Below are 17,711 nucleotides of genomic sequence, written 5' to 3'. Positions count from 1 at the left end.
AGGTCTGTCTCTTGTGGGTGGGACCCCACACTGGAGCAGGGGCAGAGTGTGAGGAGGAAGGAGCAGCAGAGACAACGTGTGATGAACTGACCCCAACGCCCACTTCTGTTCCCATGTGCAGCTGGAGAAGAGGAGGGAGAGACATGGGGAATATAGTTGGGCCCGGGAAGGAGGGAGGGGTGTTAAGATTTGGTTTTATTTCTCATTATCCTACTCTGATTTCATTGGGTAATAAATTAGGTGCATTTTACTCTGTGTTAAGTCTGTTTTGCCTGTGACGGTAACTGCTGCACGATCTCTGCCTGTCTCATCTCGACCCATAAGCCTCTACATCAGATATTTTCTCCTCTAACCAAGGTGGGGCAGTGACAGAGCAGCTTTGGGGGCATGCGACCTCCAGCCAGGGTCAGCCCCACACACTAAGCTACACCATACTCTAAAAATGGCTTGTTACTGGCTGCCAGCAGCAGCAGGAACACACACTGAAGAGGGTTGTGCAGATACCCAGTGCCAGTTTGATTAATCCTGGGATGAAAGGAGTACCTAACATCTCTCCTGAGCCCCCTGGGAAATCAGTCAGATAAAAATCCGGCATCACTGACTCACCGAATCAGATCAGGGAAAGGAGACGTTTCAAACATGGCAACATGCCAAAATAAAAAAAACCCAAACCTTTGAGAACAGGGAGGGGGAAGATAAAAAATCCCCAAGTTTAATCTCTGCATGAGAACCTCCCCTCCCTGTGCTCCGAGATCTACCATGCCTGACCACCGACAGCATCACCACGCAGGCAGCTCTGCGTGGGATTCCTAAGAACTTCCCTCTCCCAGGCCGGCTCCTCTTTCAGCGGCAGAAAATGGCTGTGGCTAAGGTTACCACCAGCATTTTCAAGTCAAATGAAGAGATATGATTGTCCTCACGTGAATACTTCCAAACCAGAATTCCTAGCAAACACGTCACAGAGTAATACATAAAAACCAGCGATACCTTCCAAGACTATTTGGCCTATTTTGTGGAAGAGCATTCTTTCCTTTATTCATCTGTAAGACAGTAGACCCTTTCAAAATGCATCCATTTCCTTTCAACCCTTCAAAATTTTTGTAAAGTAAGAATAAACAAACCCAAAATGCATCTCTGGGAAGATGGGAAAAGGTGATGAACGAAATCTCCCAGGCACACAAACATCATTCCAGACAGCCAACCGCTCGTAACGGTGAAGAATTACACCTGTTATGTTAAATGAACCGCTAGTCTGGAAAACATGACTGATAGGTCTCCTGCACTGCATTACGCTGGGTAATTCATTCCATACCTGCATGGTTGAGTAATTATGATTGATATGCATTTGGGAGCCAAAGAAAGGAAGCTGATTGTGCCATAGTATAAAAATCAGGACCAAGACTGCTCTATTTTCAAGTTAGACTGTGTAAGTCTAGTTTAGGTGAAGGAGAATGAAGCCGTCATACTTACTGAGGAATCAGGAAGATGCTCCTCCTCTTGAGAAAAAGAGCTATTGAAAGCTCTGAATGTCTCACTGTTCTGTTTGTGCTTTTCAATTGTTGCTTGAATGACCTGAGACAAAAAAATTCACCGAAGATGAGAAGCATCATAACAGGAACCCTGGCAGTTGTCTCATAAAGAATGGGGTAGGATTATCATTTCCCACTTACGTAAATGAAAGAGAAACATAAAAACCTTAGTAACCACAAGCAGAGGTGGTGCCTCACTATATTTAAGGGTGCTGTCATGAGTGTCTGCAGAGCCAGGCTGCAAGAACACACAAGGCTTATCTGTGATGACTCAGTCCCTGCTCCCTCCATGCTTGAGGGCTGCAGGAAACAGGAAACTCCCAAAGCCCCTGTGCCTTGCCAGGTGACAGCATCAGGACCATGGTGACTGTTCCTCCACATTCCTCAGCACGCAGCTTTGCCAGCCTGGAGTACCCAGCCTCCTCATAGACAGACACTCACACCCAACACCACAGAGATCGCTCTAAACACAGAAGATGCTGACTGCATGGTGATTCCCTCCCATATCATAATGGTTTGGTATTAACCTGAATCCATTCCCTCTTCTCCTCTTCCGTCCTGTTAAAACAAAAGAAAAACATAGAAAACATCACAATTCGACTGCCAGTGTTTTTTCTGTAAATTCAATTCACATCTTCCCAGATTCAGATCCATTAAGCTTTTAGCTTTGCTATTCACTACTTTATAAACATTATTAATAATTACTGACCTCAATTATTATCAAAGAAATGCCAAAAATGTCCAGATTATCAATACAGTGGGACCTACAAGCACTACTACCAGCACTGTAAGTGTTCAATACAGCAAATCAACACAGAGCTTGAGCTCTCGACTTAGGCCCAACATATTCTTTCGCATATGAAGGTTACACGTCTCTGACACTCATCTCCTGGCTTAAAGCTTTGTCACACTAGCACAGCCATACCCCTGAGGCCATAAATTAGTGTTAGTCACAAACCTGGGAAGACAGAACAAGCACGATACCTGGCCTGTAGTTCCAGCGATCTCTTTTTCCCTGTTATTGAAAATGTATGAGCCACGTGTTGCTTGGCGATTTCTTGGACCTGTAAAGAAGAACAGGTCAGCTTCTTCCCAGCCTCACTGTCCTTCAGTCATTTTTAATGGCTTGCAAATACATTGACTCTTTGAAATACCTAGCTGAAAGGATCACTCAGAACACAGTACAGAGGTAGAAAAAGCTAAAGACTGTTTCTGTAATTGCTCATCTTGCCACAGCACTTCTGGAGCTGTATCACAGATCAGCTCCCTACAGTAGTGGGGTGAAAAAGCTGCTTGGCTCAGTGACAAGGGAAGGCTTCCAGCCAAAGCATGTACAGTCACCCTTTGCTTACCCACCTCTGGATGACTACCTCATAACATTTAATAAAGAAATAAAAACCCTACCCCCCCCCCCCCAACCAAAACAAAAAAACAACAAAAAAAAAATCCCCCCCCCAAAATACAAAGCTAGATTTTAGAGTTTTGTTGCTATTTCTACATAAACACATTGCTGTGTTTCTGGGTTCAGAGGGATTCTGACACTATCGAGTGGGGAAGTGTTAAACCAGGTGAAAAGACAAGACACAGACCTGCAGTCCTGCGATGTCCATCTTCTCTCGAACACTGAACTTCTGGCCTATCAGCCTCAGTTTTGGCACACAGTAGAGCACCATGCTGTTAAACTGGAATGAGGGAATATTGTCAATTGAGGGATTCATGGAGGATAGAGAATTCTGACGGTTTAGGACTCTGGAGTGCTTTAGCCTAAGACACAGTTCTCAAAAAAGGATTTAAGGAGCAAGCTATGCTCACGTATTGTCACATGAAAGAAGCAGACAGACACAAATGTATCAGCCAGACATTTCTCCTCCCCATCTCTCTGGTACCAGTTCAACTGCCTTGAAGACAGAGAGCTGCCCATCTTACACAGCAAAGCAGTGCAGCTGCAGACGCACACCCTCCGGTGCTTTGTGAAAACACAGCCTCTGAGGAGGGAGATAGGAAACACCCCTTGGGCCTGATGAGCCATCAGCAGAGGCACAAGCAAGGAGAAAGGAAGGAAATCCTCAAGGAAAAAGCATCAAGAGAAAACTTGGAAAAAAACAGCTCAGAGGAAGTTGTAGTTGGGCTCAGTTTGGCGGAAGCTTTTTGTATTTGCAATTAGGAGGATGGAAACGTACCATGTCACAGCACAACACTGAAAACAGGACAGCAGCAAAAAACACTCACCAGGAATAAATACCTATCCTGTGCTGTGCCATTCTTTGCTGAAAGCTTCTGAATGTGTCCTTCTTTAATGAGCTCATTGGCTGGGTTAACAATATCCTCTTCACCACCAAGTCGCTCATAAACTTCCAGAAGTTTGTGCATCTTTTCCTGCAAGTACAACCCCCCCAGCAATTTAAATAATAATAATTTTTTTTAAAAATCTACTTTGTCTATTCAAAGTATCATTTTTGTGGTAAGGGTAAATAAGCAGGAAGGAAAGTAACTCACTTCTGCAATAGCTTTGCATTTTCAAAAATTAATGAATACCTGTGCCATACTCTTCAGTTCTCTTCCCCACCTTGCATGAGTTCAGTCCTGAGTCTTACTTGGACTATACCATTTTCATGACATTTTGACATTTTCAGAAGTTCCTATTCAACAATAAGTATGTACCTTTGGAAGCAATGGCATTGGATCCAGTAAAGTCAATGGTCAAGTTGGAGCACGTTACCCAAATTGGCTCAAGTTTGAATTTAACTTCCATCTCACACCTCCGACTAAGATTTCTGCAACAGTATGACCATTTCTCAGCTGCTGAGAAGTTTCACCCCTCGTATCTCTGCCTACACAATGGCAGGCAGGTCTCCATCAGGAAGCACGACCGCATTTTGCATTTCTAAGCTAAGCCTGAAACCTCAGCTGTACGGGGAACGTTACAGGCCTACACAGGGGCCTGCGCAGCACAAAGTGCCGATATGAAACAGGCCAGGCCAAAATGTTTGAAGTATCATTTTAAGGTCACCCAGATATCTTTATGCCTTAGTCAGAAATCTTTATTAAGACATTACTTTTTCCTTTTCAGCAAAGCACTCTGTATTAAAGCCACTGCAGCATTCAAGTCCCTTTACAGGGTACTCAAACGGATAAAGGTAACCATCTCACCCACGTTACCCGCTATATTAACCACTGCAGCAGCTTTAACAAGTCAAAATAAGAAGGGTGTGTAAACCTTGCTGCTGAGTTACAGCATTTAGAAAGGTTTGCCTTTCAAGCACAAGCTGGACTGATGTGCTCTCAATGGCACTGTCAGCAAGCGGACAGGAAGTAAGGATGGACATCTATGCAATTACACCCAAATATATGCCCCAAGACATGCACTCATACTTCATACCTCAACCTATCTATAGGTTAAGCTGGCATTTCAGGTCTTTACACGCTTTGTTTACCCCCATTTGACATGAAAAGTTTCACCACAAATACACATCACACCAGTCCCTGTCCTAACCAATCTTTCTGCCCTATAACTGAAAGACCTACCAAACCCCCCCAAACAAAACCACTGTTAAAATAAATAGTGAAAAAAAAAAAAAATGCATGGGTGGTAGTGGCATGAACTGAAAACAAATAAGCAAACCACTGTGGTCCCAAAAGGGACAAGAGGGTTTTTTCACCAAATCATGAACAGAAGATCCCAGATTAAACCAATAGTGAACTTATCAGGAAGAACCTAGAACACATATAGCAGATCCAAAACCTGAGGGACATCCATACTTCCAGGAAAAGTCAGCTTTGGAAGCACAATGTATTTCTTCTACTCCAACACAAGAGGAAACAACCAACAACTAATTCAAACCTCCACTAACTTGTGGAGATTCTGCTGCAGCCCTTGCTTTTCTTTCAAGTTTTGCTCTGGCCTCACACATCCCACCGGGCTCTGCAGGTGTGTGTGCTGAATGGCATGGCTCTCGCACTGCACTGCTCCCCACAAGCCTTTACCAGCTGCCCCAGCATGCCCACGGCACCTACTGCTGGGACACATGAGTTGGAGAGCCATGAAGTCAAACCTGGAATTCTCAATCTGATATTTTTCCTTTGTGTCTGAGGCAAAACCTATTAACTACAGAAGAATTCAATGTGATAAGAAGCCTCATTAGAGGCTTCAGGTTCTTACCTGCAATCAACAGGGGTTACAGCATTATTCTAACAGCCTTTTCTAACAGGTTTTTGCATACTAACAGAAAAATCTGCAACAGAGAAAGCAACTGGCTGGTGGCTTCATATTGCTGCTGTGTGTGGAGATACTGTCTCCAGCAAAACAGTTGCTACTTGTGGAAGTGTTGTTCAGGACCCCAAAGCAGAAAAATTTCCACCAAAATATATCCTTGCCAAGAGAACACAATAGACTGAAACAGAAATAGGTACTTTTGAAACTGGCTTTCCCTGAGACATACTGAAAATACACAGACATCTGATGGTTCCTTCCTCATAGCAGCCACGGGAAACATGGTCTCATGGTGTCCCACCAGCTGGGAGAAGGAAGTAAGTGTCTGAGACGGAAGGGGAAGTAAACCTCGTACCCACAAATGGTCCGTGAGCGGGGAGACTGACCCTGGCTGGAGGCCACATGCCCACCCACTGCCCTCCTCAACAGTACACAGGGGAAATAAGATGGGAAAAAATAATCTCACAACTCATGGGTTGTTTAAAGGCAGTTTAATAAAGCAAAAGGCCATGCTCAAAAGCAAAGGAAACCAAAAGATTATTATCTACTGGCCATCAGCAGGTGATGTCCAGCCACTTCCCAGAAGTGGGACTTCAGTATGTGGAACAGTTGCTCCAAAAGACAACGTCATAAATAATGCATGCCCCCACCTCCTCCTCCTTTCTCTCCGCTTTTGTTGCTATGCAGACACCACATGGTATGGAACATCCCTTTGGTCAGCAGATGTCAGCTGTCCCAGCTGTGTCCCCTCCCCAGATTTTGCCTGCCCTCAGCTTACTACTGAGTGGTATGTTGGAGACACAGCCCTGATGCTCTGCAGTACCCACAACAAGGGTGTGCTATCAACACCTTGATGGCTACAAATGCACAGCACAGCACTGTGGGGAAAACCAACTCCATCTTGGGTAGACCCAATGCTGCCTGACATGCAGCCCTGCAGATCCATACGAGCTCCTGAGGCACCTGGATGTACAAAAGCAGCAACAGCTGCAACTATAAAGTCCATTTACTGTAATGGCAATGCACTGCCTCTTCTGTGTGCAAAACATGTCCTAATATTCAAAATTGCTGCTGTCTCAGACTCCCCAGCTTTAGAAGTCTGGCTTATCAAAGCTACTGACACACATTAAATCCACACTCCCTGCATTTAAAATGAACGAAAGAATCAAACCAAAACAACCCCCGCTCTAGCGAAGACCTGTAGGACTAAAAAAAACAGTGTGAAAAAGTGCAAGGACATCTTATGAACAGACCTAACTGGAATACTTTCAAAACTTTTCAATATAAAGCTAGTGAGCTTTATGAAGACTCCTTTTTCAACCCACTGGGTTCTTAAAAACAAGGAAGTGAAATTTAGCCCCAACAACCAGTAGCAATCACCACAGGTTCATCTACAAACTCAGATATCCAACTGATGTTTAAAGCCTGACTCACTGTATCTGAAAATTCTCCACAGCCTACGTGACTGAGCCTACTGAGGTGGGGGACCCCTGCTCCAGCCAAGCTGCTTCTCCAGATTACAATTTCATTACGCGGTTTCTACTCACCATCTTTCGGATGGCTGCGTTCGAATGGTTCGCTGCTGTAGATATGAGCTCCAGTGACTCTGCAATAAAGGCAGCAACAGTTAGGCATTCTCCAGATCATATCTCTTCATAACACCTTGGGGTTTTTTTTTTCACCTCTTGATTAATGTTTTCCCTGCAAATTGCTCTCACAGAAGCCAGGCCTGTATTTTTCCTTCCATGAGCAGTTATATACCTAATCACATAAGCATGTTCAGCTCACCCATGTGCACCAAAATGGTTAATCTTTCTCTCCCAAAAGCCCAGGCAAGACAGAGAACAGACAAAACAACCTCACCTTCTACGAATCAACCTACTAAAAAGTTAGCTTAAGTCTTGCTTAAGTTTTCCTAGGCGTGTTTTTAATACTGTTTTCCTTAAACTGGGCTTGTGTGCTTATGGTAATACAAAACCTATTTTGGTCATGATCAGGAACTCCTAGAAACCAAGAGAAGATATTTTCTCTTGATCCTTTATGTTAGCAGACTCTAACCTGCTTTTATAGGGAAGCATATAGATTTATGCACACTTTTCTTCATCTGGCTTTAAGGGGATTAAATAAAAATGCCAGATTGTTCTGCCAGTATACCCCTCCATATTTTGTCATTTGCCAAAGTTCCCTTCGTTCCCAGAGGTGCTACATCAACCCTTTTTCTTCTCTACTCTAAGAACATTCAAAATACCTTTGTGCTGTTTAGCAATATTTTGATCAATTCAGACCTCCATTTCTATGATAACCCTAGCTGAAAGCATCCAAATGTGTGAAGAAAAAGCCCTCCAAGATTTTACTGTGCTCATTAGACAGAGAGGAGTTTACATGTACTTTCAGCATCTTTCCTGTCTGGAGAATCTTCTGGAAGTTTCTTCAAATAGTCCTTCAGGAGAAGCTCATAACGAGGAATCCTTTGCACCGGTTCAAGCATGTGATGCTGTAATGTCAGGTTTCCACACACCTCCTGTTTCTGTAACAGAGAGAAAACAAGAACAGAAGGGGTTAGTTTTGTTCCTGCCTTTGGTGTGACACAGCAGTGAAAAAGAAACATTCACGTAAGTTACATGAGGGTAAAACAACTTCTCAAGACGTCATAGAACCGTTTAGATCGGAAAAGACCCTTAAGATCATTGACTCCAGTTGATAACCAAGAACTGCCAATCCCACCACTAAACCATGTTCCTAAGCATCACATCTACACATCATCCAGGGATAATGACTCCACCACTGCCCTAGGAAGCCTGGTCCAGTACTTGACAACCTTAATATCTAACTTAAACATCCCCTGACACAGCTTGAGACCATTTCCTCCTGTCTTACCACTTGTTACTTGGAAGACCAACTCCCACCTTACTACACGCTCCTTCCAGGGAGTTGTAGGGAACAATTAGGTCTCCCCTCAGCCTCCTCCAGGCTAAACCACTCCAGGTCCTTCAGCCATTCCCCATCAGACTTGTGTTCCAGACCCTTCACCACTCCATTTCCCTTCTCGGGCCTGCTGCAGCACCTCAGTGTCCTTGTAGTGAGGGGCCGAAACCTGAACACAGCACTTGAGGTGCAGCATCACCAGTGCCCAGTACAGGGGGACAGTCACTGCCCTAGTCCTCACCACACCATTCCTGATACCAGCCAGGATGCTGTTTGGCCTTCTTGGACACCTGGGCACGCTGCTGGCTCACGTTCAGCTGTCTGCTGATGAAAACCCCCAGGTCCTTTTCTGTCAGGCAGCTTTCCAGCTGCTCTGCCCCAAGCCTGTAGCATTGCTGGGGGTTTTAGGACCCAAGGGCAGGACCTAGCAGTGAGCCTTGTTGAACCACACACGCTTGGCCCTGGCCCATCAATCGAGCCTGTCCAGATCCCTTTGCAGAGCCTTCCTACCCTCCAAAAATTATCAGAGCTGATGGGGTTCATGTGAACTAGTGTCCCATGTCTGGTATTTTCTGCAGATATTCACACAATCTTGTTTCAGATTCTATGTGTGTCTTCTTGGGCTCAGGTAAGCTCCACCCACCCATGGCCCTGATCAGCACTGCCTCCCCACTGTCTATATAAAATCAGAAGCTCATGGGGATATATTGTTGGCTCAAGCTTACTGCACGAGCAGCAGATACAGATACACCGCTTGCCACCTCTGAAAGAGGAGCCGCCTCAAATTCCCTCTTTTTTCACTTGACCAAGAAGGGGGTAGGTGTGAGACCAACTACAGTAACATATTACCCAACAAGGCACCAAACTGCTCTGCTTGCAATCGCCCTGAGTGCTGCGGTGCGCTCATTTTGTAGGGTCCCTGAGAAACGAAGGGGTATTTCTACTTGAAAGAGGGGAGGAGAAATGACAAACACAGTAAGAGTAAGCAACTCGTTTTAAAGCACACAGGAAGTTTCTGTTAGTGATGTAACCTGGCTCCTGAATCCCACATCAGCACATTAACCACATGTGTATATATATTTATATATATACACAAACACACACTCTCACACACGCTCCTCTCATGTTATTTTTACATCAGCTCACAGCCCTGGTCTGTCCTAGTGCTAGCAACCCCTAAACAGCTACATTAACTTTAGTATGCTTCTCACTGAGAAGGTCACTTGTTTCAGGTATTTGCAGTTTCCCTGCAAGCATTACAGCCCACAACACGCTGCCAACTTGCCCGATTCGCGAAGCAAAGCCTGGAGGTAACAAGATGCAGGTCTTAGAAAGAATATTAGTGATCCTTCCACAATTCAAATGTGTAAACTTTGATAAATATCATCACAGGGTGAACAGTGTTTCTGTTTACGGAGAAGTGAAATTATTCCCTCTCAGAGTTTTACAGAAAATACAACAAGAGGGATGGAAAGACTTGTTGATTCTGAGAAGAACTAACAGGGCCACAGAAGCACACTGCTGCACACCAGCACTCGGTCTGCAGCCCCAAATCCACCTACTGTAACCTTCCCCGTTATCTTTTTATTCCTGCAATAGGATGACCCTTAACACTGAAGGGCAATAGGGAAGCAGCAGAGGAAGTCACTTCAAGGCTCATGGCAGCTGTATTCACATCCCAAGCATATCCTCTCTAAAAACTCAGCAGTGACAAAATAAACTGCTCCAAACAGGGACAGTTTAATGTCATGCAATTTTTAGAAGTTTACAGAGTTTATACTGTAGCTCAAATGACTGTACCAGGAGGAGGATAAATATTTATTCCGTGTTTACTTCATGTGACAATCCATAATGCAGAGATGTATAAAAAGGATATACACGATGGCAAGTTGACAAAAGGAAAAGGCCTAAGAACCTCACCAGCTATCAAGTTTTGGTCCCAGTAGGTGAATGAAACCAAAGAAAGTATGTTTTCCTTCAAGGTCAACTAAAATAAATGTGGGACATCACAGTGCTCATGGGTAAGTACCACGGGATTTTTGTTTTCTGCTTTCCCTCATTTAGCATAATTAGCAGTTGTTAATGCCTTAAGCTAACTATTCTATTAACAGCCTTGGTAAACAACATGTAACTACAGGATGACAACAGACACGAACTGGTGCTATGAAAGGTCACCGTGGCTTTTGGTAGCAGAGACAGTCAGAGGAGCACACAAAGCATGCTGGGTGGAACCTTCACCTCCTGCAGCTACTGGAACTAGTGACAGTGGCAAAAGGTGCTGCTAAAATAACGTGCAGCGAAGTACCGTAAGCTCCAGAGCTGCACCTCCTATACCCACGGCCTGTGTTACACTGCACTGCCCCAAAGCTTTACTCAAGCAAGAGAAACACCCACAGTGTGGGAGAGCCACAGCCCGGCTTTGCAGACTGACAGTGAACACGAACCGTCTGTGTTGGTAGCTGGGTGCTGAGAAGAGACAGATGAATTCTGGGGCAGGAGGATGGCTGTGCTGTAGAGAGAACAGTCACAAACCGATTTGTACTTTGGGAAGTCAAATCAGCTGCTCAGCACAAACTGGGGACAGCGAAGCGCCTGTGAGCTGGCATGGGGTTAACACATAGAACCTTGGGAGAGTGGGCTGTGTTCAGACAGAAAAAGGGAAGGGAAGGCCAACTGGAGCAAGAGCCTAGGAGGAGAGGATCTTCCTCAGCCCCTGCCCCCAGCCCTGTCCCTCCTAGGACCTCTCCCCTCCCAGCTGCTGGGGTTCACTTGTGTCCCGACAGCTGTCCCAGCCACAATCCTCCCATTTTGGGCAGGCAGCTCTACTCCCTCCTGAGCTTAACTCTCTCCCTGCTGCTTCCCCCTGCCAAAGGACAGCATCCACTTCTCCAGCACATCTGGCACTGGCAGAGGGATGCTTGCAAGCATGCTGGAGCCTGCTGCATCCCTTTCGCTGGCCCAAGGACCAAGGGGAGAGAGGATTTAGGGATGTGCCAGCATAAGCAGAGCTCTTACCCTCTCCCCACACAGCTTTTTGTACAATTAAGAGCAAACACATGCACACCCATGCTAAGCATCCTCCTGCAGAGCCATGATCCCCAAAAGCTGTCACTTTAGGAGCCTCAGAAAAATCAGATCAGTGGCAAATGCTGCCAGTGACATGCCCAAACTCAAACACACTTCAGAACAAAAGTGTATTTGCAAATAGTATCTGAAATTACTAATGAGGAAGAGGAACCACAAGGAGTTTATAAATGTACATGTTCACAGGCAAAACTGCTGAGCAAAGTTTCATTCAGTGACTTCTGATACTCCACTTAAACATGGAGGCAGAGAAAAAGCCACCTCTGTGAACAACCTGTGTCCACTGCGAAAAAGAAAGGACTGCCTCTAAAAACATACGAATTTTAGTTTTAGAGTGGTGTTACCTTGTAGATAAACCTTGTGTGTCACATGCTGCAACAAACAATAAACCCACCCAAACAAACAAGGATCTCCCTGCCATATTATGCTGATTAACGACTTACCTGTATGTCCTGAACAACATCTTTGAATGGAGAGGACCGCTGCATACATGTATTCACCATGTCCATTGCCCTGTCAAAGTTCTTCACGTACTCTCCATACATCTTCAGAAAAGGAGCAAGTTTCTGTAGGATGTCTCCTAGCCGTGGGTTGACATTCCTACAGGAAGGAGACAGGTGAGTACTGAAATCTCAGTAAATCAGTACTATCTTCAGTGAGAAAACACAGCTCAAAGTCTTCCACAGCCGCCTCCAACATGTACAAGCACTTACATACACATGCAGTCAAGGTATTTCAAGCTAAGTTTAGTTTAACATGAACTATACAGTACCCCAGATGAAACCCTAAACAAAGGATGGTGTTTCTGTCCTCCCAGTCACTTCTCAAGCGAAGGTCATATTCAAAGTGACTACATACTGTTAAAGAAACATGTAGATATCTCTGCTGTTGAGCAGAAAATCTTGTGGGGAACTTTTACTTTTTGAACATCACCTTTCCACCACAGCCAAACATCTGGAGATGTTTTAATATGAAGAGATTGCTCAGCTCAGTTTGCAGGGGTCAGACAGACGTGTGCCCGGAGACCCTCCCGGCTGGGACCATCGGTAGCTGCACGTCTTTGGCTCCTTCCAACTTAGGGCCAGGCAGTGTGTGCCAGCTGTTTCTCCCCCAAGCTTTTCCCTCCTGCTGAACTCACAACTTGCTGTCTGACCACACCAGACCCCTTTAAGCCATTTAAGAAACTTCTCTCCTTTCCTACCTCCCAGGGTCTGCAGTGTTTCTCCCCTTTTACTGTTACAGCTATCCCTGTAAATGCAAGTCAGGTGCAACGGTCCCAAGACTCATTTATTCCTTCTGGTTATTGAGGAAGGATGTGAAGACTGGACTGAGCCAAGACATGTGAACTCTGGTCTTGTCTTCATCACTAGAGTGCTTGGGAAGGTGTGGTGCCACCACTTCCTGCACCTCCCATAGCAGACACCTTTCACAGCCAGTGCACCTTCTCAAATCTCATTTTTCAGCTCTGCCCTACAATTCATCTTCCTACCTACCATGGCACTCCTGCATCTCCAGTGTAACACTGCTGCCAATTTTAATTGGTATCTGATCGTTATTACTTACTGAAAAAACAGCCCAACAAAACAACCCACATCTGTTCTCTCAAAGCCCACAGACACTGTACCCAGCAGCATTTACTATCTCCTGTAACAGAAGGGCCAACACATGCTGAGGCAAAAGCTGTGCAATGCTGTAGTGCTCAGCAACAGAAGTGGTTGCATAACAGACATAAGCAGATTTACAGATATGAAGCCACCTATCTTACCAGTCCAGGTTTTTCCACTGGCTTGCTGCTATAATACTAGTTTTAATGATAAATTTTCTAAAACCATTACAAAATTCATGAGAGGAAACACAAAATGGATGTTTCTCACGACGTCTCCAACACAGCATGCAAACTCTACACTGTGATGTTATGATGTGCTTTCCTTCCCCCAACAGTAGCTGCACGTCTTTTAATACGTCACAGGGGACCCAAAAGACTTCATCTGTGAGGCCAAAATAAGCAATTTCCTTCCTTCCTAGCACTGCCATTTGATAGTACTGCAATAGGAGGAGAATAGGAATGGATATGCAGGCAGGAAAACAGGGGCTGAAAAAGTTCTCACCCTGTCCTCTAGAAATTTTGATTGCCCAGGTCTGTTCCTGTATTCAGGAACACTTCAGAGCCTCCATGCTAGTGTATTAAACAGCAAATGAACTACTGCATGGAACAATTAAAAACTTTGGAATTAGACTAGGCTTTATGGTTGCTATGGTTTCTTAAAAGCTATTTTCAAAATAATTGTAATGACAGTTACCCACCATTCCTGTGTAATTCTTGCTTTGAGCTCAGGAAGAAGAAATTGTCCGTGGAAACAATAGATGGAAGAAATGTTTGAAAAGATGCCCGTTATCACTTCGGATGAAATCCCTGCTTCTGACAACTTAGTGCAAAACACCTGCATGAGACAAGACAGCACCACCACAGATTTACAGAAGCAATCCTGGATGCACTGGCTTTAGATGCGGTATCGCAAAGCTGGCTGCCATCAAACAGAGCTACGCTTTCCCATGGTCAGTCCTTGGGGTCTTTCAGGAGGCTCACAACATAAGCCTGCTGTCAATTAGGGGTAGCTTTATGATTAAGGGCCACAAGTGTAAATTGGACAACTCTGAGGGGGAAGTCAAGAAAGATTGAAACTGCTGAGAAATCTCACATTCGGGAGTGCACGCTGCAGGCACAGCCGGTGCCTGAGGAGCACTTGCTCCTGTTTACGTGCAGCAAAATAAGCCATGTGATTATTTTTTTTCTCAGTGGGAAAAATTACACTGCCCTGAACAAAAGGGAAAAGCACTCCCTAGATTTCCATGGTCTTGAAACAGGATCTATTCATCCAACACAAACACTGGAGCATCTTCCACAGAGGGCCCAGACCCAGGGGACAGAGGTCTCTGCAAATCACAGCTTCCGGAAACGTTTCTAGCACGATGACAATTTCATTTTCTCCCCCTCTCCCCCCACACCATTTTTAAAAAGCTCTTGGTTAGCAATAAGACTCATCTTCATTTTTACTTCTTTCCTGTACATTGATGTTTGTTTTTTTCTTTGAGATTGTTATAGAAAGGCCTGAAACCTGTAGACTTACCTGGACTTGTATGTGGAAGGAAGTTCAGACTCATCACATCAGCTTTACTTTTTCCCCACATGTAGACATGGTGGGCAACAATTATGAAACACAGTGGGTTTCAAACAACCCAGCCTGTTTGCTGTGAGCCTGATTTTAGTAAAACTCAAACCTCTTGCACAGTTCAGGGCAATCACAAATTTCATCACTGCCTTCAGTGTCCCTGTGATTTCCTCTCCACCTTCAGCCAGGGAGGAACCAAACACTGACGGTGTCTGTATCTTGGGCGGCTACGCTCCTATTCCTCTTTCTGACACCCTACCCTGGCAAGCAAACTCCATCTCCCACCTACAAGCAGCACATTCACACTCTTGGGCTACGGGTCAGGGGATGAAGAGGAGGCATCCTCACTACTCACAGGAAAGCAAGCAGAGTTTATTCAAAATTGAGTTACCTGGTCCAAGAGATGGAGTCTTTTAACATATGCTTCTTCTGTATGGAGCAGCTCGTTTGCGATGTTGAATAGCTTTTGGGGCTCTGTACACTGAAAAAAAGAGTTACAAGTAACACAATCCATCTGCACCTACAAACCCAAGTTTCATCAACCGTTCTCCTTCACATTTTCTCCATGGGCCAAGTTCCCTGCCAGCAGAAACACCTGAAGTGAAGGAGGTCACACTTTTCAGAACCTGCTCCCCACCCCACACAGAAAGATCAGTTTGCCTCACAGACATTTCTAAAGCAATTTGCTGAAAGAACCATTGGCAAAGTGGCTCACAACTTCAGTTCACTAGGGTTTCCTGTCAAGAACCAGAAACATTCTCCGAACGTGGAAATAGGTTTAGTCTGTTTGGTAACTTGGGCACTGGACTCTAAATCAACTGTTCTCCTGTTTTGAATCAAGTCCTGTGACTAAAAAGAGAACTAGAAACCAGACCTGCTTGGCCACAGATCTCCCTCCCTGGCCAGCGCAGCGTTGTTCTCCACAGCATATTTCTAAGATTTTTGTGCAGCTTTAAACAGCAGCCAACTCCCTGGAAAGAATTTCCAGCAACATTAACTGAAGTCATTCAGCGAGGTCTTTCATTAAAGAAATAAAATGAGAAAAGTAATTAAAACCTTTGAATGCAGTTATGAAACACTGACTTTACTCAGTCTAGCCAAACACTAGATAGACTCTTTGTTCTCTAAACCACTAAAAATACTTGGGTTATTAGGGCAAAGGCTTTAGTTTTCTGACAAACTCTAGATACCTTTTTAAGACTTTAAATGCCATGCCTACACATAACCAAACCTCAACTAGGGTCCAGAACTGAGGCTGGCTTGTGTTTGGGGAATACAAACATCCAAAAGGGGCAGCATGGATGAGCAAATGTAAGGAAATTTTACTGGGCTGTGCTTGGGGAGGGGAAAAAGAAAAAAAGAAGAAAAAGGCCAAGTTTGATGATAGTAAGAGATGTATAAAAGATTAACAGAACAGAGAGCATCAGCTGGGTGCAATTATTCACTGTTTTTTCTATTGGAAAGTGAAAGAGCATCAAATAAAATTCCTGAGGTGCCACTTCCTTAAGCAACACGTCACTGCAGACGGGACATCATCACACAGGTTTGCAAAGGACGGGACCAATCCATGGAGTAAAAGTCCAGCTGAATTCTGTTAAACACTCCGGGCTGTTGCCAGCTCAGGAAGCGCTTGGGCCCCTCGCCAGCAGTAGCACTTCCTAACCCAAATGTCTATCTCTGTCTGCTCACTAGCATTTGCAGCTGGTGTTTCTAGACAGAACCCCACTGGCCACCATTGGATTATTAGAAAACATCAATTAAAGGCTCTCATTCAAGTTTCTTCAACATCATCTTGTTCTGTTTCTAAACAAAGTCAACGAGAAAAATGTAATTTGCATTTAGGAAAACTGCAGTCCAACTGGAAGACCTCAAAAGACTTCCAAAGCCAGCCATGAATTCAAACAAACCAGTCCCACCGTTGTCCTACATGAGATGAGGTACACTTAGCATGAAGGTCCCACAGTTCCATAAATATTAACTGAAGGAAGGGAAATAGTTTTTCTGGATGTGAAACAGCATCAGCCTTCCTTTAAAGCAATCCCTCTCTCTCTAGGCACAAATCTGTGGGCAGGCAACTGTGCCATGAGTAAAGCTAGGACACATACTTTGTCAACCCTGCTACTCAAATTATTTCACAAGCAAACTCAAATACTCTTATAAGCTACCCTGATGTGCTGCACAACACCCCTCTCCACGCACTCTTGTGGTATATATTAATGTTTAGTGGGAAGAAAAAAAATTATCACAGCAAAACGAAGCTTTGGTGTTCTTACAGGCAAGTACAACATGTTACAGCTTATAACAAAATGCATTGTTGGCCATTCAAATTCCAATTACTATGTGTATCTCTCACAGAAAAAGAATGTATTTCCCTGTTTTGCTGGGTGTAGAAGAGCTCCTGAATGACAGGCACTGATGTAATCAGGCTGGCATACCAGCCACTGAGAGCATCCTTTGATTTGCTTGTATTCAGAATTTGAATATTTCCGACCAAATATATTTGTTCTCAGAAGTAAATCTTTACATAACACAGCACTTTTTAACCTCCTGACCTTCACCATCTGCAACTCAGTTTGTATTTCCAAAAAACTTGCTGACATGTGCTTAAATACCCAACAACAGCCGAACAGACTCAGCTTGAGCTCAGTTCTACAGAGCAACTCTATCTTCAGTTGCTGCCTCTGCTAGGGGCAGACAGGCATGTTTGGTAGACTAATTTGCAACACATTTGCCTTTCAATGGACATACCATTTTAAATTAGATAGTAGATTAATTAAACACGAGGAAGTTCCA

The 17,711-nt window shown here is 44.4% G+C and overlaps 1 protein-coding gene across 1 annotated transcript in view; it reads right to left on the bottom strand.

Annotated features, from left to right (window-relative positions):
* The window catches only part of FGD3 (FYVE, RhoGEF and PH domain containing 3), a gene marked incomplete at its 5' end in the record, with an annotated part of 102,244 nt that overhangs the window by 17,120 nt on the left and 67,413 nt on the right, over window positions 1-17,711 (bottom strand). The window contains 10 exons of the mRNA XM_084269711.1: window positions 1,471-1,572; window positions 2,057-2,087; window positions 2,514-2,593; window positions 3,119-3,211; window positions 3,759-3,905; window positions 7,287-7,345; window positions 8,128-8,266; window positions 12,192-12,348; window positions 14,053-14,189; window positions 15,310-15,399. Of these exons, the coding sequence (XP_084125837.1) occupies window positions 1,471-1,572; window positions 2,057-2,087; window positions 2,514-2,593; window positions 3,119-3,211; window positions 3,759-3,905; window positions 7,287-7,345; window positions 8,128-8,266; window positions 12,192-12,348; window positions 14,053-14,189; window positions 15,310-15,399 (1,035 nt within the window). The remainder of the gene's footprint in view (window positions 1-1,470; window positions 1,573-2,056; window positions 2,088-2,513; window positions 2,594-3,118; window positions 3,212-3,758; window positions 3,906-7,286; window positions 7,346-8,127; window positions 8,267-12,191; window positions 12,349-14,052; window positions 14,190-15,309; window positions 15,400-17,711) is intronic.

Source organism: Gallinula chloropus (genome assembly GCF_964237585.1).
Source record: "Gallinula chloropus genome assembly, chromosome: 12".
Taxonomy (NCBI): Eukaryota; Metazoa; Chordata; class Aves; order Gruiformes; family Rallidae; genus Gallinula; species Gallinula chloropus.
Note: the sequence above shows the minus strand (reverse complement) of the source record. Positions and strands in the feature narration are given on the sequence as shown.